Source organism: Sceloporus occidentalis, unplaced genomic scaffold, assembly GCF_023333645.1.
Source record: "Sceloporus occidentalis isolate IW3139 unplaced genomic scaffold, rSceOcc1.0.p SCAF_3, whole genome shotgun sequence".
Lineage (NCBI taxonomy): Eukaryota > Metazoa > Chordata > Lepidosauria > Squamata > Phrynosomatidae > Sceloporus > Sceloporus occidentalis.
In genome coordinates this window covers 165,704,011-165,722,312 of record NW_028316983.1, presented here as the reverse complement: position 1 = coordinate 165,722,312, position 18,302 = coordinate 165,704,011, and the positions used below count along the sequence as shown (strand labels likewise).

The window sequence follows — 18,302 nt, the reverse complement described above, 5'->3', positions numbered from 1 at the left end:
ATTTGTTTCTCACTCTGTTATTCAAATATCAGGTCATGAATTTTAGTGATTCCTCCAGTTAAAATAGAATATCCAGACTCAGAAGTCACAAGCAAGTGCACTTTCAAACAGTTTTATTGAGATTTTTTTTCTTTGCCAGTGATGCTTACATTTTATGCCACCTTGAAGCCCTTTATTTTCTATATATGCAAAAATAGCCAGAGCAGGGAAGATAATTCCAGCTGGCATGCCAATCCTACATCAACTACAATAAATTACTTAGCAGAGTGAATGCTCTGTTACTTTTTATGGTCATGTTCTATATTTGTATTCGAAGTGGAAAGGATCACATGACAAAACCATCTTCTGATATTACAGCTGATGTATACCAGCTAGTGGCTATTTGCCTGTAGAATTGCTCTTTAGAAAGCTGTAACTGCAACTCATTCCCTCACCAGAATTTCTTTCTGATGCTTAATATTAAATACTAAAATTAGAAAACAACTGGAAATCATTTGTACTTGTGGAGAAACTATGATTGAAAAGAGAGGTTTTTTTTAAGTATGTGGAAATTTATTCACAAATTTAAAAAAGGGAATTATTCCTAATCTTGTCTAATCAAAGACAAAATTTTGCCATGTATTCCAGTTTGCTGAAAATCTTTGCATGCATTTCTGCAATTGCACGCTTAAAAAATAATTCAGATCCTTGAAATATGCTGTTAATAATGTTTAGCCTATCGGCCAAAATCACACTACTGTAAACAATTTACAGTTGTTATTAATAGTCATATTGGTCTATAGTTGTTGTTTTCTGTCAAAGTCAGGTCATGGTCTTTCCTATTAGCAAAATGGAATTCATTGTCTGTTGCAGTTACAAAATTCAAAATCCTGCTGCCCATCCAAACTGAACACAGGAAGTAACCTTTAACACTTTGGCTTAATACATTCTTGGGCTATTCTAGTATTCATTGTAATGCTTTACTAACAATACTACTTAGTGTCTACAGTGTAGTGATGATAGGTAACTGTACAATTCTAAATCCCTAAGGCCCCAAAATGTGATGTTGTTTACAGTGTAATTTTACTCATTGATGGAAGCAATGTAAAAATTTGGCCAAATTTTTAAAACAATTGGGCAGAAACAATTGGATAGAAATGCATCTGTGTATTTGGCCTCATATGTCAGCTTCCATATGGCCAGAAGCCGCAAATTTCCTGCAGTAATCCCAGTTGTTACTGAAATTTAACAGCAGCTGTAACACTTAGACTGTAGTACAAAAGTTATGTCAGAGAAACCTCTAGCACCATAGAGTTCTGCAGACTACATGGACAGAATGTCTCAGCATTCAAGGAAAAGGGGAAGGAGGACAGGGACCTTTTCCTTGTTGAAGCACTAAAAGATTGCTCTATGCTTTTAAGAATACATGAAATGGGCTGCAAAAGTAACCAGGGTTATTTTTGACAAGGTCTACAAACACAGTCAGGAGGGCTATATGCAGTTGGGGCAATATGCATATTGGAAGTATAAGGGGAAGAAGAACAATTCTAAATAGGATGACAGTAGCAGATGCCTCTGAAAATGGTGTTAATATATATCTATATCTAGTTCACTCATGATAAATGTGTTATTCATAGCTGTCAGTAACCCAGCTAGCTTGATATTAAAATCCTTCAGTCAAATATATTTGCCATTAACATGCTGATTGTATGCATTATTCTTATATCAGTCTTCTTTTAAAAAAGAATAAATCAGAAAGGTAAAATACGTTCACCATAGAAATGTAAAAAACTGGAATCAGAACAAATCCTACAGTTTTGAGGTACATATTGTGAAATATTTATACATGCAGTATCCTGTTGCCAAAACCTTTAGAGTGAAAACCATCTACTCAGTGCAGTAGGAATTAATGTGAGATTATTTGCTGTTCTTTAGCCTTTCCTGTGAAGCTCAAATAGTGTTTATTTTGTGGCTTTGGCTAAGAATTTCTCCTTTCCCCCCCTCACTGCCCAATTAAACATGACCCATTATCCTAATGAGATCATATTTCTATGACCGCATGATACCAATCCTCAGCTCCTGCTCTGACTTTGTCTCCTCTTTTGGGCTGACTTAAGGTGCCGCTTTCACAGTTTGAGGCAGAACTTTGGGACAAACGTTTCTAGGGCCCGGTCAACAGAATGAGCAATGTAGCCATTCTGACTAAGAGCTTGGGAAAGGGTTTTGGGGGGGGGCTTCTTGGAGATTCAACCCCAAAAAGTCACTTTTCCAGGTTATGAGGAAGGGAAGGCTACCCCATTTTGAAATAAATGAGATGACACATTATAGTCTAAAAATGGACAAGACTCTGAAGTCTGTGGGTTGAAACTGTCCAACTGCATCATGGGATATTAATTTTAAAAGTCCAGAATAAGTTATTATAGTATACTGTTCATCCCAACTAACTGGGCAGCTTCTTTGAGAGTAGGCCTACTTACAAGAAAGCTCCACAGCTTACCATGCTTAACAAAGACTAACAAAGCTACAAGGGAGAATGAAAACTTAGTGGGGTGGATGTCTGCATACATGCACTGAGAGATAGAGAACAACCAATACTGAGGTGTTTATCATACTGAGGTTTTTGCAGCTCTGATCCGAAGCCACTGCGGGTCCAACGATGCAAATTCATGTGATAACGTGATGTATTACCACATGTGATTGTTTTCTATGGGGGTCATTCCACAGTGAATCTAAAGTGACTCCTCATTTTGGTGAATTCGGTAACAAGTAAATTCACAAAAATTGCTTCTAAGCTTACTTCGATTTCACTCCGAATTGGTCTGGTGTGGAATGCAACTTTGCTTTTCACCCAAAGTCCTAATACACCCAAGGTCCCACATTTCCCATGATGCTGTGCTGCAGTTTTGCCCCATTTGCTTCCGGTGCTCCTTCAAGAACAAATGTTTGGATGTAGCTGACAGATGAAGGGAATGAATCAGGAGGCTGGGGGGAGAGATGGGAGCAACGGAAGGGGCTATTGGAGGCTGGGGGGAGCAACAAACTCCAACTTCCAGAATTCCATAGCACTGAGCCAGGACAGTTAAAGTGGAGTCAAAACGGATTATTTCCCCAGTGCAGATGCAACCTAAGAGAAGGCAGCTGTTACAAAGGGAAGGAGAGTTGGTTGGATTCAGGGAGGTGGTATTTTAGGGAGCATGGAGAATAAGAGAAACCAGATTATTTCTGCACTACTACAAAATGGGTCTCCTTCAGATCCAAAGGATTTATTTCCAAGTAAACCTGCAGCTTCTACACTGATTATTTTGCAGTGAAAGAAATTTTTAATAACAATAATAATAATATTTCCTTAATAATAATAATTTATTATTTTATAATAACAATAGTAATTATTTATTTTATAATAATAATAATAATAATAATAATAATAATAATAAGTTATTAGTTTGCTGAGGCACCAGAGCTCTCTGGCAGAGAAGGCTCAATGTCTCACAACACTACATTTACCAGAATTCCATAGCACTGAGCCAGGACAGTTTGCAGGAAGCAGGTGGGGGGATGTAGGGAAATCTGACAGGGAGGACCCAGGACTCATTCATAGGAAGCAAGGGGGCATGGAGGAAAATTTGACAGAGAGGACCCAGGACACATTCTAGAGTAAATCAAGTAAAAAATAAAATAGAAGAGAAGAGAAGAAGAAACGTGAAGCTGTCATTCACGTGAGGCTAGCATTCACGTGAAACAGGAACCAGGAGGAGGAGGATGTCCCAGGTACTCTTCTTCCATCCCTCCCAGGGCATATTCTTAGGAAGCAAGGGGGCATGGAGGTAAATCTGACAGAGAGGACCCAGGAGCATGGAGGGAAATCTGAATCCAAAGCCCATAGAAACGGCTGCTGGTTAGGATGAAAAAACGGACTCCAAAGCCCATAGAAAGAGTGCTGGATGTTTCAGGGAGGAATGGAGGACTGTCAAGGAGGGCACATTTGGATGATGCTGGGAGGGTTGGGGGGCTGGCAAGGATGGCACATTCGGATGTTTCAGGGAGGAATGGAGGACTGTCAAGGAGGGTACATTTGGATGATGCTGGCAGGGTTTGAGGGGCTGGCAAGGATGGCACATTTGGATGTTTCAGGGGGAATAAAATAGAAAGGAAGAGGAAACGTGAAGCTGTCATTCACATGAGGCTAGCATTCATGTGAAACTGGAATTAGGAAGTGGCCCCCTTCTTCACTCCGGAAGTGCAAAGTGCAAGGGTGCCGATTCAAATAGTTGAATCCGCATGGCATGTATCGGTGTATTAATACAGTGTGCACTCACTTCGCTTTGACCCTGTAATTACCACAATTTCGTTCTACATGTGTGATAGTTCATCATGTGAATTGCCTTGGATTCGAAGTGACACTGCTACGGAAGCGCTTCGGTTTAGAGTTCCAGTCTCACGTGCGATAAATACCTGAGTGGCTGCTAGGCATGTGGAAAGTTTAAAAAGCAGAGAGAGAGAGAGAGAGAGAGAGAGAGAGAACTGCACCAGTATCGTAGGACCCCTAATGTATTTTGGGAATATTTCTTTATCAAGGGAAATTCTTTCATTTCAAAATTATCATTCAGAACTTTGTTCTTTCCAGCTCACTCAAGGAAGCAACTCTTGTCTAGTTTTCTGGGGTTCCCTTTGTTGTTGTAATAAACAAAAGTTTATGCCGCAGACAATATATTTTAACTAAGGATTTAACACACAGGTTTGAGGGAGATTAATGTCATTTTAAAGAATGATCAAGCTTTTCTGAACAAGGTAATCAAAACTCCCACTGGAGCTTCGAACTATTATTGATTTAGTAGGATGAGATATTGGCATTGCAGATCTCAGTCTAGTTCGTTTCTGTCTGTCAGATGTGGGTTGACCAGCAGTATCTTCCACAGTGTGCCAGGGAATTGGTACCATATTTGTGCCATATTATTATCATAGTTCCTGTGAAACTCATCATGGACTAGCATCTGGTGGTTCATGGACTGGACTATCATTTTGAGTAGCACTGATCTAAGCAGACTCTATGGCTGCCTGTATTTTCCAGAATGAGGATGTGGAAAAAAACCTACACTTAGGCAGGACAGCTCCTGCAAAACAAATCCCACTGAATTTGGTGAGGGGTGTGTGTGTGTGTGTGTGCACATGCATGAACACCTTCAAGTTACCTGTCAACTTATGGTGACCAGAGCAGTGGCATCACTAGGAGGGATGTGGTGGTGCGGACTGCAATGGGTGACACTCCAGAGCAAGATGTCACTAGGTGGAATGGTACGCCTAGCAGAGCTGCTGCTGCCTTCTGAGTCCCACACAACCATAGTCATGTGGGACTTGGAAGGCCGACGGGCTGCTGAAGGCCAAGTTTGCCCGCACCTCACTGTATGCACCATTCCACACCATTCTACTCACAAGTAGAATGGCAACATGGCAGTGAGGTGGGAGGGTGCCCTTTTGGGCTCAGCCCTGGAAGCCCTGCCTCCACACTGGGTGACATCCCAGACAGGCACGCCACTAACTCAAAGGTGGTTTTGCTGGTTTCTTCCTCTGAAATACTAGTTGGCAGTCTCCCTTAGAAGTACTAACCAGGACTGACCCCCTTAGTTTAGCTTAGCTTTCAGGATCAGATGGTTCTGAGGCATGTTTCTAAATAAAACTGAAATGAAACCATTTTTTTCCCTTAGAGGACATAAAATGTGGAAGAAATTGCAGCTTGAAAACTGATACCATGCAGTTGTAAAAATGGGAGAGAAACCAGACATATTAAGGGTTCATTAAGCAGTTAAATGGTAGTGTTTATTAAGCTATCATGGTGAAAAAAGGAGAATCCCAATTTGGTGAGGCACCAGTTTTAGCAGTATAAAGTCGATGAGGCATCAGAAATGGGCTCTTGTGCTCATGTGTCCCTGAGTTGGGATTTACACTGGTACATGAGCCATTGCATTGTCCTGTTAGTTGATGAACGAAGGCAGATTAAGAAAAGAATTGTTGCTTTATAATAAGAGAAGAGCCACTGATTCCTGTGGATAAGCTGAAACAGTACACGGTGTAAGCAAGGCTCTAAGTATAGTTTATGTTTGTTTGGCTTTTTTAAAGAGGGGGTAAATTGGTGTGCTTGGAGTAATCTGCTAAAAAGCCTAGAGTGAAAATTAATAAATTTAGAAAATACCTATCTGTAATCTAAGATCATATTTAGTATTTTATATCTGAAAACAAATTACTGAATTGTTTCTTAAAAACTGGCTCTGAAACACCATGATAAAAGCATGGCTTACCTGCAAAGAAAAAGTAATATGGTGTGAGGTGTTTAATTAAAACATTCTTTACTTGCTGTTCTTTCTATAGAGAAGATCACAAACAGAAAGCAAGTAACTGACATGCAGAAACTAGCAAGTGACTATGGTTGCTCAAAATGCCCATATCTCATTTATTCTTCTCTTTATATGTCTAGAAAATTTCTGTTCAGACAACATAATAAATCTTCATTTTTTAATATTACAGGGTGAATTGACCATTCTTCTAAAACCAATATCAGACAAGATCCATGAAATCCAGATGTTCAGAGAGAGAAACCGCGGAAGTAATATGTTTAATCATCTGTCTGCTGTCAGTGAAAGCATTCCAGCTCTTGGATGGATAGCAGTTGTAAGTTCTCAGTTTTAGATAATGGACTTTGAAAAATGTTTCTGACATGCTATGCAAAGGTTGTGCAGGCTTTTGCTTTCCTGCTCATCCGCCTCCATGTTTTAAAATATTTGGGTTGGATCCAGAATGAATAGGGCTGATGGAAGCTGACTTGGCCACACCATCCTCTCCACAGCAGCTCTTCCCAGCCACTCAAACCATTTCACTAAGGGTCAAGGACCCTTCTGAAATAAGCTTGAGTATACTTCACAAGATATCCTTGAAAAATAGACCTCTGCTTCATTTTTTAGACTTTCTTCTTCTTCTGTCCTCTTTGCCATAGCTACCCCATTCACTAGAGTCTTTCAGTCCTCAATGGAAAAGGCAGCAGAAAAAGTTTCTTGTTTTTTGCATAAAATAAGATGCTTCTGTCGGCTCCTTTGTGTGTATTTAACTTTGAATCTGACCCTTCATGTCTGTATTGAAATATATGGAGATGATTTTTGCCTTATGTTTTCATACCTTCATTTTCTCTCCACCTGATGATACTATATTTTTCTTCAGTCTCCTAAACCAGGGCCTTATGTCAAGGAGATGAATGATGCTGCTACCTTTTATACTAACAGGGTGTTAAAAGACTACAAACACAGGTATGTTACTTTCTCCACCAACTATTTGTTACTTTTCTCATATGACATATTGGATTAGTTTAACTGAGTTCTAAAATGAGGACGAAGAACCATTTTTACCTCATACATGCTGGGGACAGGGACATAATCAGTCACATCAAAGCTTGAAAAATGACCATGTTGTCTGGGGGATCCTAGGAATTGTAGTCCAAAAAGTAACTTTCCTAACTTCTGATCAACACAGAAACATCTGTTCACACACCCTTCTTTCTCTCTCTCTTCTCTCCTGCATAGGCTAATTGCTAAGTGGAGGGTGTGATGGAGGACATGGTTAGCATACAGGGACATTTGCTTTTTTTCAAGCCTGTATGCTGTGGGAAGAAGCAAAGCTGAAGATGGAAGGCTGTGGGCTAGTTCCCCATCCTGATCTGAAGAATATTGTTTTATTTTAAATTCACTACAAAAAGTGTATCTTGAATGTGCTGTACAATACAATCATTTTGTTTTTGCAAATTTTGCATCCTAGCTACACTCTCTTAGCAGATATTTTGTATTTAAAAGTGAATTTTCTGATCTTGACTACCTTTTTACAAAGATTCGCCTGATAAAGTGTTAGAACAGATGGAATAAGATAAGTAATGGTTAATTAAATATTAAAACAATAAACAAGTGCATGCCTAATGCACAGAATAACAAATAAATACACACATTGGAGTTGGTGTAATAACTATTGTCTTATGCATTGATTTCAGTACGAAAGATTAAAGCCCATCTTAATTCTGTCATATTAATCAATCTGTTTACCTTTAGGAACATAATCTAACTAGTTAAGCACCATCTGACCAGTGACACCACTCAGTACGATTTCTTATTTCTTATTTTGTTGTTGCCTACATTCAAGAAGAAGTAATTACAAATCTTTTTGCCTGCTGGATTACTAGAATTTTTGCATATTTTTAAATGATTGTTCATGCCCAAGTCCTTTTTTGTACAAAAGACAGAGGGTTTTTTTCCCCAAAAGGTTTGGAGGGTTTTGTATAAAACATTTTTTTTCACAAAACAATTTGTTTGCAAAGAAAGTCCCAAACTGCCAAAATCTCACAGCAGTCTACCATTTTCTTGGCAAGTTCTCATGGTGTGTCAAGGCACCTTATTAAATTAAGGATGGGGAAATTTGTGACTGTTCTTTACATCCTGCTCAGTACTAATGCCTATAATTATTGTAAACGAAATGTGACAAAATACCTTCAGTCATTAAAAAATGCAGATATTCTCAGTAAAATCTGAACTGTTTGCTATATTGTTGCCAACACATTTCTGCCTCAGTTTAACCTTTTAAACAGGAAGCTGGGCCATTTTAAAATAGATTCACAAAGTATCACATACAATGTTACATACAATGGCCAGTGTATCCTTTGGTCAACATGGTGTAGTGGTTTGAGTGTTGGACTATGACACTGGAGACCAGGGTACTAATCCCTGTTCAACCATGAAAACCCACTAGGCAAGTCACACTCTCTCAGCCTCAAAGGAAGGCAAAGGCAACCCTTTCTCTGAATGAATCTTGCCAAGAAAACCTTGTGATAGGGTCACCTTAGTACCACCATAAGTCAGAAATAACCTGAAGTCACACAACCACCACCATCACTATTTGGCCCTGAATGAAAGCAGCCGTCCACTCTTAGACTTCTGTAGGAGAGCAAGTATATAATTAGCAAGTTCCTTGCTATCTCCTGAATCGCGTGTGCAAAGCCTTGCTTTATAAGATGAAAAGTTTGAAAAAGTTATTTTTTAAAACTATAATTTGCAGGATCCCCCAGTTCCATTGCCATGTATCCAAGCTGTGATGTGTATTATTAGATTGTTGTTGTTGTTAACTGCCCTCAAGTCATTCTCGACCCATGGCAACCCTGTGGATGAGACATTTCCAAGACCTCCTGTCATCCACTGCTCTGCTTAGTTTCTGTACATTCATACCCATGAGCTCCTAAATAGAGCCCATCCATCCAGCATGTGACCTTCCTTTCTTTCCACTTCCCCCCACCTTTCCTAGCATTATTGTTTTTTCCAGTGAGTTGTGCCTTCTCATGATGTATCCGAAGTATGACAGCCTAAGTTTTATCATCTTGGCTTGCAGGGAGATTTCTGGCTTGATCTGTTCTAGGTCCCTTTTATTTGTCTTTTTGATTGTCCATGGCATCCTCAGCACTCTGCTCCAGCATCACATCTCAAATGAATTAATTTTCTTCCTGTCTTGTTACCTTAATTGAAGATTTCATACTTTGCCAAGAGTGATAAAGACCTTTTCTCCAATTGCTTGAGCCACTTACATTGCAGCAACACTGATATAACTTATTGGTGTCCTGTACCCACTAGCATAAAAGCAGAGAGGGGAAAACATGAGAAAAACACTGTCACTCTCATGAGTGACAAGCATGGAAAGAGCCATTTTATGCACAGTGATGAGCAGGCTCCAGTGAAATGCCTGTCTCCAGTTTAACTCTGCACTAATGGTATTACAGCCACTATCCAATAAAGTTCTATGCAACCCTGCAGCCAGTGTTCAACCTCATTAACTGAAATGGCTATACTGTGTAGATAGAATAATCAAAGATGGCCAACAAATAAAGAACTGTGACAGATATGCACAGCATTAAAAATTAATCTCCTAGATATATTTGCTAGTGAAGGCTGCAGTTGTCAAGCCAGTGATATTTAATGGCAAATGACTAATTGAATTGCCTTCTGCATTTATTTAAACTCCCAGCTGAGATAAATGGCAAAGCTTTGACTGATACTAATGAACAGGATGGGCTCTGAAACAGTAAATGTATGTACAAATATTTTCTGCTCTGTTACAGTGATCTGCGTCATGTTGATTGGGTGAAGTCATTTTTGAATATATGGACAGAACTTCAAGCATACATTAAAGAATATCATACTACTGGTCTCACCTGGAGTAAAATTGTAAGTGCTTTATTTCTTCCTTTTCCATTGTGAGAAAAGTCAAATAATACCAAAATAATTTGTATGATTCTATGTTTTTCTTGATCTTTAAGACTGACTAATTGAGGATACTGTTATAGAGAAATTTCACATTAGAATAAAGAATATCTTAGTACTACTTCCATTATAGCCATCCCTCAGTTAACAAAGATGCTGACATAGGAAAGTATCACATTAGCTTCGCTTCCAGGACAGACCCAGTATGTAACTTTCTTAAGGCAGATCATATTGCATTCACCCATCGCTGGGCAGTATGCAGCCTGTACGCAACCCAGGCTTCTCCGGGCTTTTCCTGCATCTTTTCAAGAATGGAAAAATCCTGTTCTTGAAAAGCTGCGAGAGAAGCTTGTGTAGCATATGAGCCGTATACTGCCCGGCGATGGATAAATGCGATAAGATCTGCCTTATGAAAGTTATATCCTGGGTCTATCCCAGCAGCGAAGCTAACACAATAATCTCCAAAGTAGCTCCTGTTTGCAGTCTTTTTATTCCTACACAGACCCCCTTTCTTTCTTGTCCTCTGTCTAGCTGAAAGTTTTTTAAACAATGCAATGAAGCTTAAGTTGGGAAAGAATGGCATTCTGCATTAGTCAGTCCTACTGTAACTATGTGTCTGCCTACAACAAGCAAGGTAAACAGCAGCTGTGTCCAGCTGCTTTATTGAGCACATGCAAATGGCTAAACAGAGATAAAAGGGGAAAGCAAATGAAAGAAAAGAAATCATCCCTGGATGCATTTTGAAAGATGATTTCAGGTGGTCTCTAGAAGATTCAAGATACTTTTGTTTAAATACACAAGGCTTACCTGACCTTGTTGTTTCATTGGACAAAGACCTGAAACATGTTGAATTGCTTTTCTTTTCTTTCTTTTCCTTTCCTTTCCTTTCCTTTTCTTTTTTTTTTTTTTTTTTTTTTTTTTTTTTTTTGAGGTGTAGGAAATCATCTCTGTTCTTTCCATGCTATTTTTGTCTCTAGTACTAGATTTTCTATAAAAATATAATTCCAAAGAACACATTTAATTACTATCTGAGGTACAGTGTGCCCTTGTTTTACCATAGGGATCCGTTCCAGACTCCCCCACGTTAAGCAAATTCCGTGCATGCTCGAGCCCCATTTAAATGAATGGGGCTGGTGCACGTGGCGGCACAGTGGCGTGCCCCTTCCTCTCCATGCGGCTTTCAGTGTATGCTGAAAGCCGCGTATGACGTGGGCACACTGTATACCTGTAGTGATCTATTAGCAAATGAATTCTACATACTAGGTTTCCATCAGTACAAAGATAAATGATGCAGAGTATCAGCATTTCCTACTCATTATAGCTCTTCATGGACTCCTTTAGAATGCAAATATATGTACCACTTAGTGTTGTTCTCCACTAGAAAAATAAAAAGAAGAAGAGAGAGCCTTTCAAAGTAGTTAGAAGGCCAAACAAGTAAGTGAATATGAGGGATGAGAAGAATGGCAGAGTGCCATTTGCATTGTCATGCGCATCACATATAACTCATCCCCACACTATCCACTGCAGCAACTTTGCAAAGTCTTGTGTAGATCTATTCAACCCCCCAGTAGTGGCATGCTAGTTTGGTTCTGTTATTTGGCCCAGAAATAGTGAAGAATTGTAAAAAAAAAAAAAGGTATTTCTCAGATAAACAACAATGTTGTAACCACAAACACCTCTCAGACAAGTGACTCAGGCTGCTGCCACATTGCAGAAATAAAGCAGTTTGACAGAACTTTAACTTCCATGGCACCATGCTATGGAATTCTGGGATTTATAGTTTGGTGCAGCACTGAAGCACTTTGACAGGGAATGCTAAATATCTAAAAAAAAATTAGTCCCAGAATTCCATCTCATTGAATCATGGGAGTTAAAATGGTGCTGAACTGCTTTATTTCTACAGTATGGCTACTGTAAAACTTAAAACTCGCAGGTTTTGGAAGAATAATGGTTTGCAAGATGTAAGGAAAGTTACAGGAAATGGTAGACTGAAAATATTTCAAGAGTTCAAATCCAGAAATGTGGTAGAGTCTTCTTTGCTGCTTCATCCAGATTCTCCGTTATCTTTTTGTATTCTATATGGGATTACTGTTTATCATTTTGCAAGAAGCAATTGTCTATAGATTGTAAGAGGTGTCAAGTGTTTTATTTTACTGGCAGTTACACATCTTTATAACTTATCCCCAGAACTTAAGACTTCTGTCAGACCTGGGAAAGGTTACTTTTTTTTAATACCACAATTGCCTGAAGTTCCCCAGCCAGCATGGTCAGTGGCTAAGCGAATTATGGCTGTTATATTTTAAAAAGTATCCCTCCCACCCCCAGCTGCCTACTTTCAGTCAGATAACTGCCAACAGACAATAATCTGGAATTAAAGCAACGATTTTAAAAAAATAGAAAATGTATCTTATTTCAGTCCATGGTTTAATAATTTTGACTCCACAATTATGAAGGAGCCAGCAATTGAAAATTTAGCATTTCCCTATGTACTTACAGACATTGCCATGTCTGGTAAAATTAATCCAGCTGAGTCCAATCCACAGACCAAAAAAAGAAGAAGAAAAGAAAAAAGAAATGGTCTCATTAATCTAAATAGTGTAGCTAATGTAACCCTCACTGATGTGCAGACATCATGGTAAATCCTGAACAGGTGACAAACAGTACTATTTGCACCCACCCTCCCTGAAATCAGCTAAAGACAAACAGTTCAGCTAAGAGACAAAATGAATTAGATTTGGGGGGGGGGGGGGGGCAGTATGCAGGCAGCCATCATCAGCTGCTTCACCTTGTAACTAGCATATCATTGTGGGGCAGGAATGTTTACAGACAGGTGGTCTAAATGTTGTAGTTAACAGAGGCAACACTAGTGTTCAGTTACAGAAGAAACACCTTAACAAAAGATCTGTGTCTCTGTGTCATAGTCCACCTGTTCTTTTAGGCTGTTACATGATATTCTGAGCTTTGCAGTCCTCATCTTTATACATATATATGTGTGTGTGTATGAATAAAACAATATATTGCTCTGTAATCATATTAAGTGTGTAATTAGGATTATAAGAATTTGTAGTGCTAGTATCTTTTTTTATTAGGAGAAAACAAAATTCTCCTTTGTAATGCCCAATAATTGGCTGTCTTGGAGTGTGGGTAGATTATTGCTTAATGTATGTCACTGTTCATACCACCTGTCTCCTTTATTTCATCATTCAAATGGCTTAGGCACTACTTATGCACATGTGCACAAAATCTAGTTTCCTGTTATTAGTATGTGAAACTGATGTTGAAATTAGACTTTCACTCACCAGAATGATTATCTGGAAAGCCTTTATTGCAGGGCTTTTCTCCTGGAACTGTCTTAGAGTCTTTAAAAACCTAAAAAATCATAGATAAATGTTAGAATGTAATACAGTTGTCCCACATTTAGTTATAAATGGTGCAAAATCAACTGCAACAGCTTGTGAGATGGCAGGGTGTGCACTACATGTGCTGTAATGTTACTTTTATATTCTGTCTTTCCCCAATTAAGCTCATTGGTGAAGGTTACTCCCACTCCTTCCTTATAAATAAGCTTGCAAGGTAACATAGGCTCAGTGACTCACTCATAGACTCCATAGCTGACTATGGATGTGACTGCAGCTCTCCCCAGTCAAAGTCCGCATGACTGTCTGCTAATTGTTACAAATTGAATGTTGTGTTGGGTTGTGTATATGTACACTATAATGGAATCTCTCTAGTAGCATAGCTACAGAGATGACATTCTTTTTTTCTTTTCTTAAAAAGACTCTAGGCATCCTATTTAGAAAATATCCAAAGTTATATCCAAAGTGAAATGAATACGTTCTTTTCCCAAGATTCATTACGGTATATACTCATGTATTAAGTCTAGAAATTTAGGTCAAAAAATTGATCCAAAAACCTAAGTCGACCTATTATGGGTCAATGTAAGTACTGTATATGAACTCTTATTTAAAAGAAGGAACCATTCCCTGTTGAAAAGGAAGAGTATAAACTGTCCTGGAAGCACTGAACCCCTCTAGCCTCTTATCCATCCAGCCTTAAGAATGAGCACAATGAGCTGTAATTTTCTAAGTTCTTTGACACTGTTTTGCTTTGCTTCGTCCTTTAGATCCTTTGCTATATGCCCCTAAGTTTTACCCTTGACTTATCCACAGGTTATAGCAAAATCCATAATTTTGGCCCCAAAACTTGCCCTCGACTTATGCATGAGGTCGACTTATAATTGAGTATATACTGTATTTCCTTTCTTAAACAAGTTAAATCTCCCATTTATGGGGGAAATAGTGCTTTGTTTCTTGGTGTATATTCTGTGTGACTTTTTGTAAAACAGTGCAGTGGCAATTATGGGAACTTTAAACATAATAACAGCAACATATCTTTTTACATTCTGCCAGGAGAAGGGCCCACTGGAGGGCTCCTGCTCACATAGTCTTTGAAGACCATTGCACTTGCAGAAAATGGTAGTAGGATAGAAACTGTCATATAGAATCTGAGCCCAAATATGACAGATATGAGTATATATTTAAAACATATATATTTTGCCATTCAACTTATGAATTTATGAGCAAATGCAATGCACTCTTTTAATGGTACCTAAATTAAACACTCATTTAGGTATGAAGTTTCCAATACATTGGAAAATAAAGGAAAATTTTGAATAGAATGTTATTCAGCAGGAATAGAAACCTGTCATGGCCATCTCTCTTGTTAAAAACAATAAAAAGGGCTTTTTTATTATGTCCATATCAAAAGGAAAAACAAGGAAATGGTCGGATTGCTGAGTGGAGAAGATGGCAAAATGTTAACAGGGAACAGAAAAAAGGCAGAACTACTCAACAGTCTTCTCTGAAAAGGAGAAGAAAATGAGAAAAAAGGTCTTTAAACCATTCAGTTAGAACACTTAGGCGGGTTACAGATCGCCGAAATGCAGCGGTCTCCCGCTGCCGCCAGTTGCAGCGTTCGGGAGCCGCAGTGGCCAAACCGCGCGGGTCCCGGACGCTCTGAGGCAGGAGCACGGAAATCGCGCTCCTTCCTGGGTCCCGGAAAAGATGTCGCAAGACGCTAGTTGCGCACTCGCGGCATCACTTCCGGGGCACTACGTGTGGGCGCAGACCATCCGTTACGTCAAAATGGCAGCGGCCGTGTGGAATGGCCGCCACCATTTCTTACGGACTCTGTCCGTAACAGGGTAAGGGGCATCTGGAAGAGACGCCCCTTTTTCAAAATGGGACGTCCTAAGGACGTCCCTTACGGCGGTCTGTAACCCGGCTTAGTATATTTTCTTTGACTTCTGATTAAGGGAGCCCACAAACTCTCAGGTTTCAACAGCAACTACAGCCCTCAACATCTTCCATCTTTAGTTGTATCTCTTGTGTGATTGTGAATAGATTGTTAATGATCTTTTGATTCATTTGGCTTCATTTGCACTGTGGGTGATGTCAAAGACTTTTCTCCATGAGGGCTGAGATAGAGGTTTCAAATGGTTTAATGCAAGCCACCATTCTGACTTTAAAACTTCATAGTGTTGTTGTAATTGACTTGACATTTCTTTCAAGAGATCTGATTGTGCAAATTCCCACCTATCATTTTGAATCAGCTTTGCCAGCATTCTTAGGCTGCCTTCTCTGTCCTTCATTCCAAAATTGGTAATTAAGTCCTGGTCTTGTCCCCCTTCATTGGTTTACTTAATGGAACTTTAGCGCTGCAGGTGTTATTTGCTTAGCTTCCTGAAGGGCTGAGCAGATGGAGAGGAAAAACTGTGTCACACCTGGGGTTTCCTGAATCAGGAGGAACCTCCACTGTCTGCTCCACCCACTCATAAGGTGGGCCGAACACCCACAGGCAGTATATACCATACAACATCAGTTCATGCTGCTCTGTTATTTTTTCACCTCCCCTCAATGCATGCACATCATCACACAAACACACCACCTGTAACTTCCAATTATCTCCTTCATCCCACCCAGCTTCCATTTCATTGGATGCCCCATGTGATCAGCCACCCAGCCACATGAGCAATACGCTGCTCATACAATGCATCAGTACACCCAGTGACACATTGGGAAAGCCTAATCATGGAGGACCCCCATACATGTCCCCTTTGCCCCCTTCACCCCATGGCCCCCAGTTGGACTGTCTAGGCTAGCCTGAAGAAGAAGAACCCTCCCTCCGGTCCATCTGCCTTGGTCCAGGCCTCAGAGGGAGAGAAGAACCACTGGACCTCATCCCCTTTCCCTCCACTATTCCCTTCTCCTTTTGTTTCATGTCTTTTAGATTGTAAGCCTGAGGGCAGGGAACCGTCTATTATCCCTCTGTTGTAAACCGCTCGGATTCCCAGTGATTGGGTGGTATATAAATAAATCCTATTATTATTATTATTATTAGTAGTAGTAGTAGTAGTAGTTTGTTTATGTTTTTATTACATTCATTACATATTGGCGACCTGTCATGTTTGTCATAATTTCACTTCATGGGGTGTGTGATGGATCAGTGGTGTGAAGGGTCAATGGTGCAGCTGGCCACTCGTGTGCCTGTATGCTTGACCAAAGGAAAAAACGTATGGTGAGCAATGGTGCCTGTGGCTCCAGACCACTTCTGTAAGCCACCTGGGCCTTCCCGCATTATCACACTCATCTCATGCTGTTTATGTGCACTTTCTATGTTAGAGTGCAGCAAATGGACATTATTTTGCTCTGTTTTTTCACCCTGGAGCTTTGTCCAGGTTTCCTCTTGTTTCCAGCTTATGTATTGTATGAACAGGTAGGACTTAAATCGGGTTGAAGCTACTTCTTTTTGCCAGTGTGGAGAACCCCTGAGTGTAGCTTTTATTAATGATTTGCTTTCCCTTAGGGTCAGAACTCTGGAGTTAAGCAGCCATCAACATCAGGTGATGTCAACCCCCTCAAAAATTCAAAGTTAAAAACAGTAAAAACAATATATAATATAAAGGAATGCCAATCACATCAATCACTAGCAATTGCATGATGTGCTCCTGTACTTCAAGACTTTCTACTATACCACTGCTACTCACAACTCCCACATACAAGTGTGAGAGAGAGTTACTGGTCACACACCTTCCAAATTGACTTCTCCTTTCACTTATAATTTGATATGCTGTGGAAGGAGGCAAAAGCACTTAAGAGCTTTCTTTTGTGAATCATGCAAACATGGAAAATGTATTCAGCCTCATTTCAGGTGATCAAAGTTCCATCCTCATTTTCAGGTCATCAACACTGTATTTAGTATCAATTAAGTAATTCTAAAGCTAAATAAATCTCTTTTCTACATTAACACTTACGTGAAAATTTATGAGGAAAATGAGAGATGCATCATTAAAATACAGTGAGTTTCATTTCACTTTATTACTTGTTTTTACATTAGTTTATCAGCTTTAATCCTGTTTATATATTTAATGAAATGAATTAATCACAAAAGTTTTCATGGTTAGCAACCAACGGATCTTATTTACAATTAAGAGGAACCACCAACCAGATACATTGGCAGAAATATTTACATGCATTATTTGACTTAACTATATGGTATAATGGGCAGTAATGAAAGAGCAGCTGTTCCTAAGGAAGGCAGCTGACAGAAATCTAGAAGACAGATGCCATAAACATTTGTGATAGTTAAATAGCTTTTTATAAAGATATATTGTTTGAAACATCTGCTCATACTTAATCTAAAGAATTCTTTACAGTAGCAAACACCTGCTAGATTAAGAAAAGGTGAACTTTCAGGAACCTATGTATTTCGGTTGTTGTTTTTTAGCAGAAGTTGTATGCTGGAGATGGTGCATTCACACACATGTTGTTGCAGCCTTCTTATACAGTGGTCAAATAGACTCGCTTTTTGGGGTAAAATTGAGAACAAACATCCACAAAACTGTGAAACCATATCAGAATCTCAGATTGGCTTTACTTAGAATTGATATCAGAGCCTACCTATAAATTAATGTTTATGGGGGGGGTCTCTTTATTTAGAGACAAAGATACTTTACTTCTTAATTCTTTCCCCCCTTTACTTCTTTCCCTC

At 39.3% G+C, this 18,302-nt stretch overlaps 1 protein-coding gene across 1 annotated transcript in view; it reads left to right on the top strand.

Moving 5' to 3' along the window:
- CAP2 (cyclase associated actin cytoskeleton regulatory protein 2) overlaps positions 1-18,302 on the top strand; it is a 61,614-nt gene that overhangs the window by 28,207 nt on the left and 15,105 nt on the right. The window contains exons 5-7 of the mRNA XM_089516773.1: positions 6,499-6,642; positions 7,186-7,271; positions 10,112-10,217. Of these exons, the coding sequence (XP_089372899.1) occupies positions 6,499-6,642; positions 7,186-7,271; positions 10,112-10,217 (336 nt within the window). The remainder of the gene's footprint in view (positions 1-6,498; positions 6,643-7,185; positions 7,272-10,111; positions 10,218-18,302) is intronic.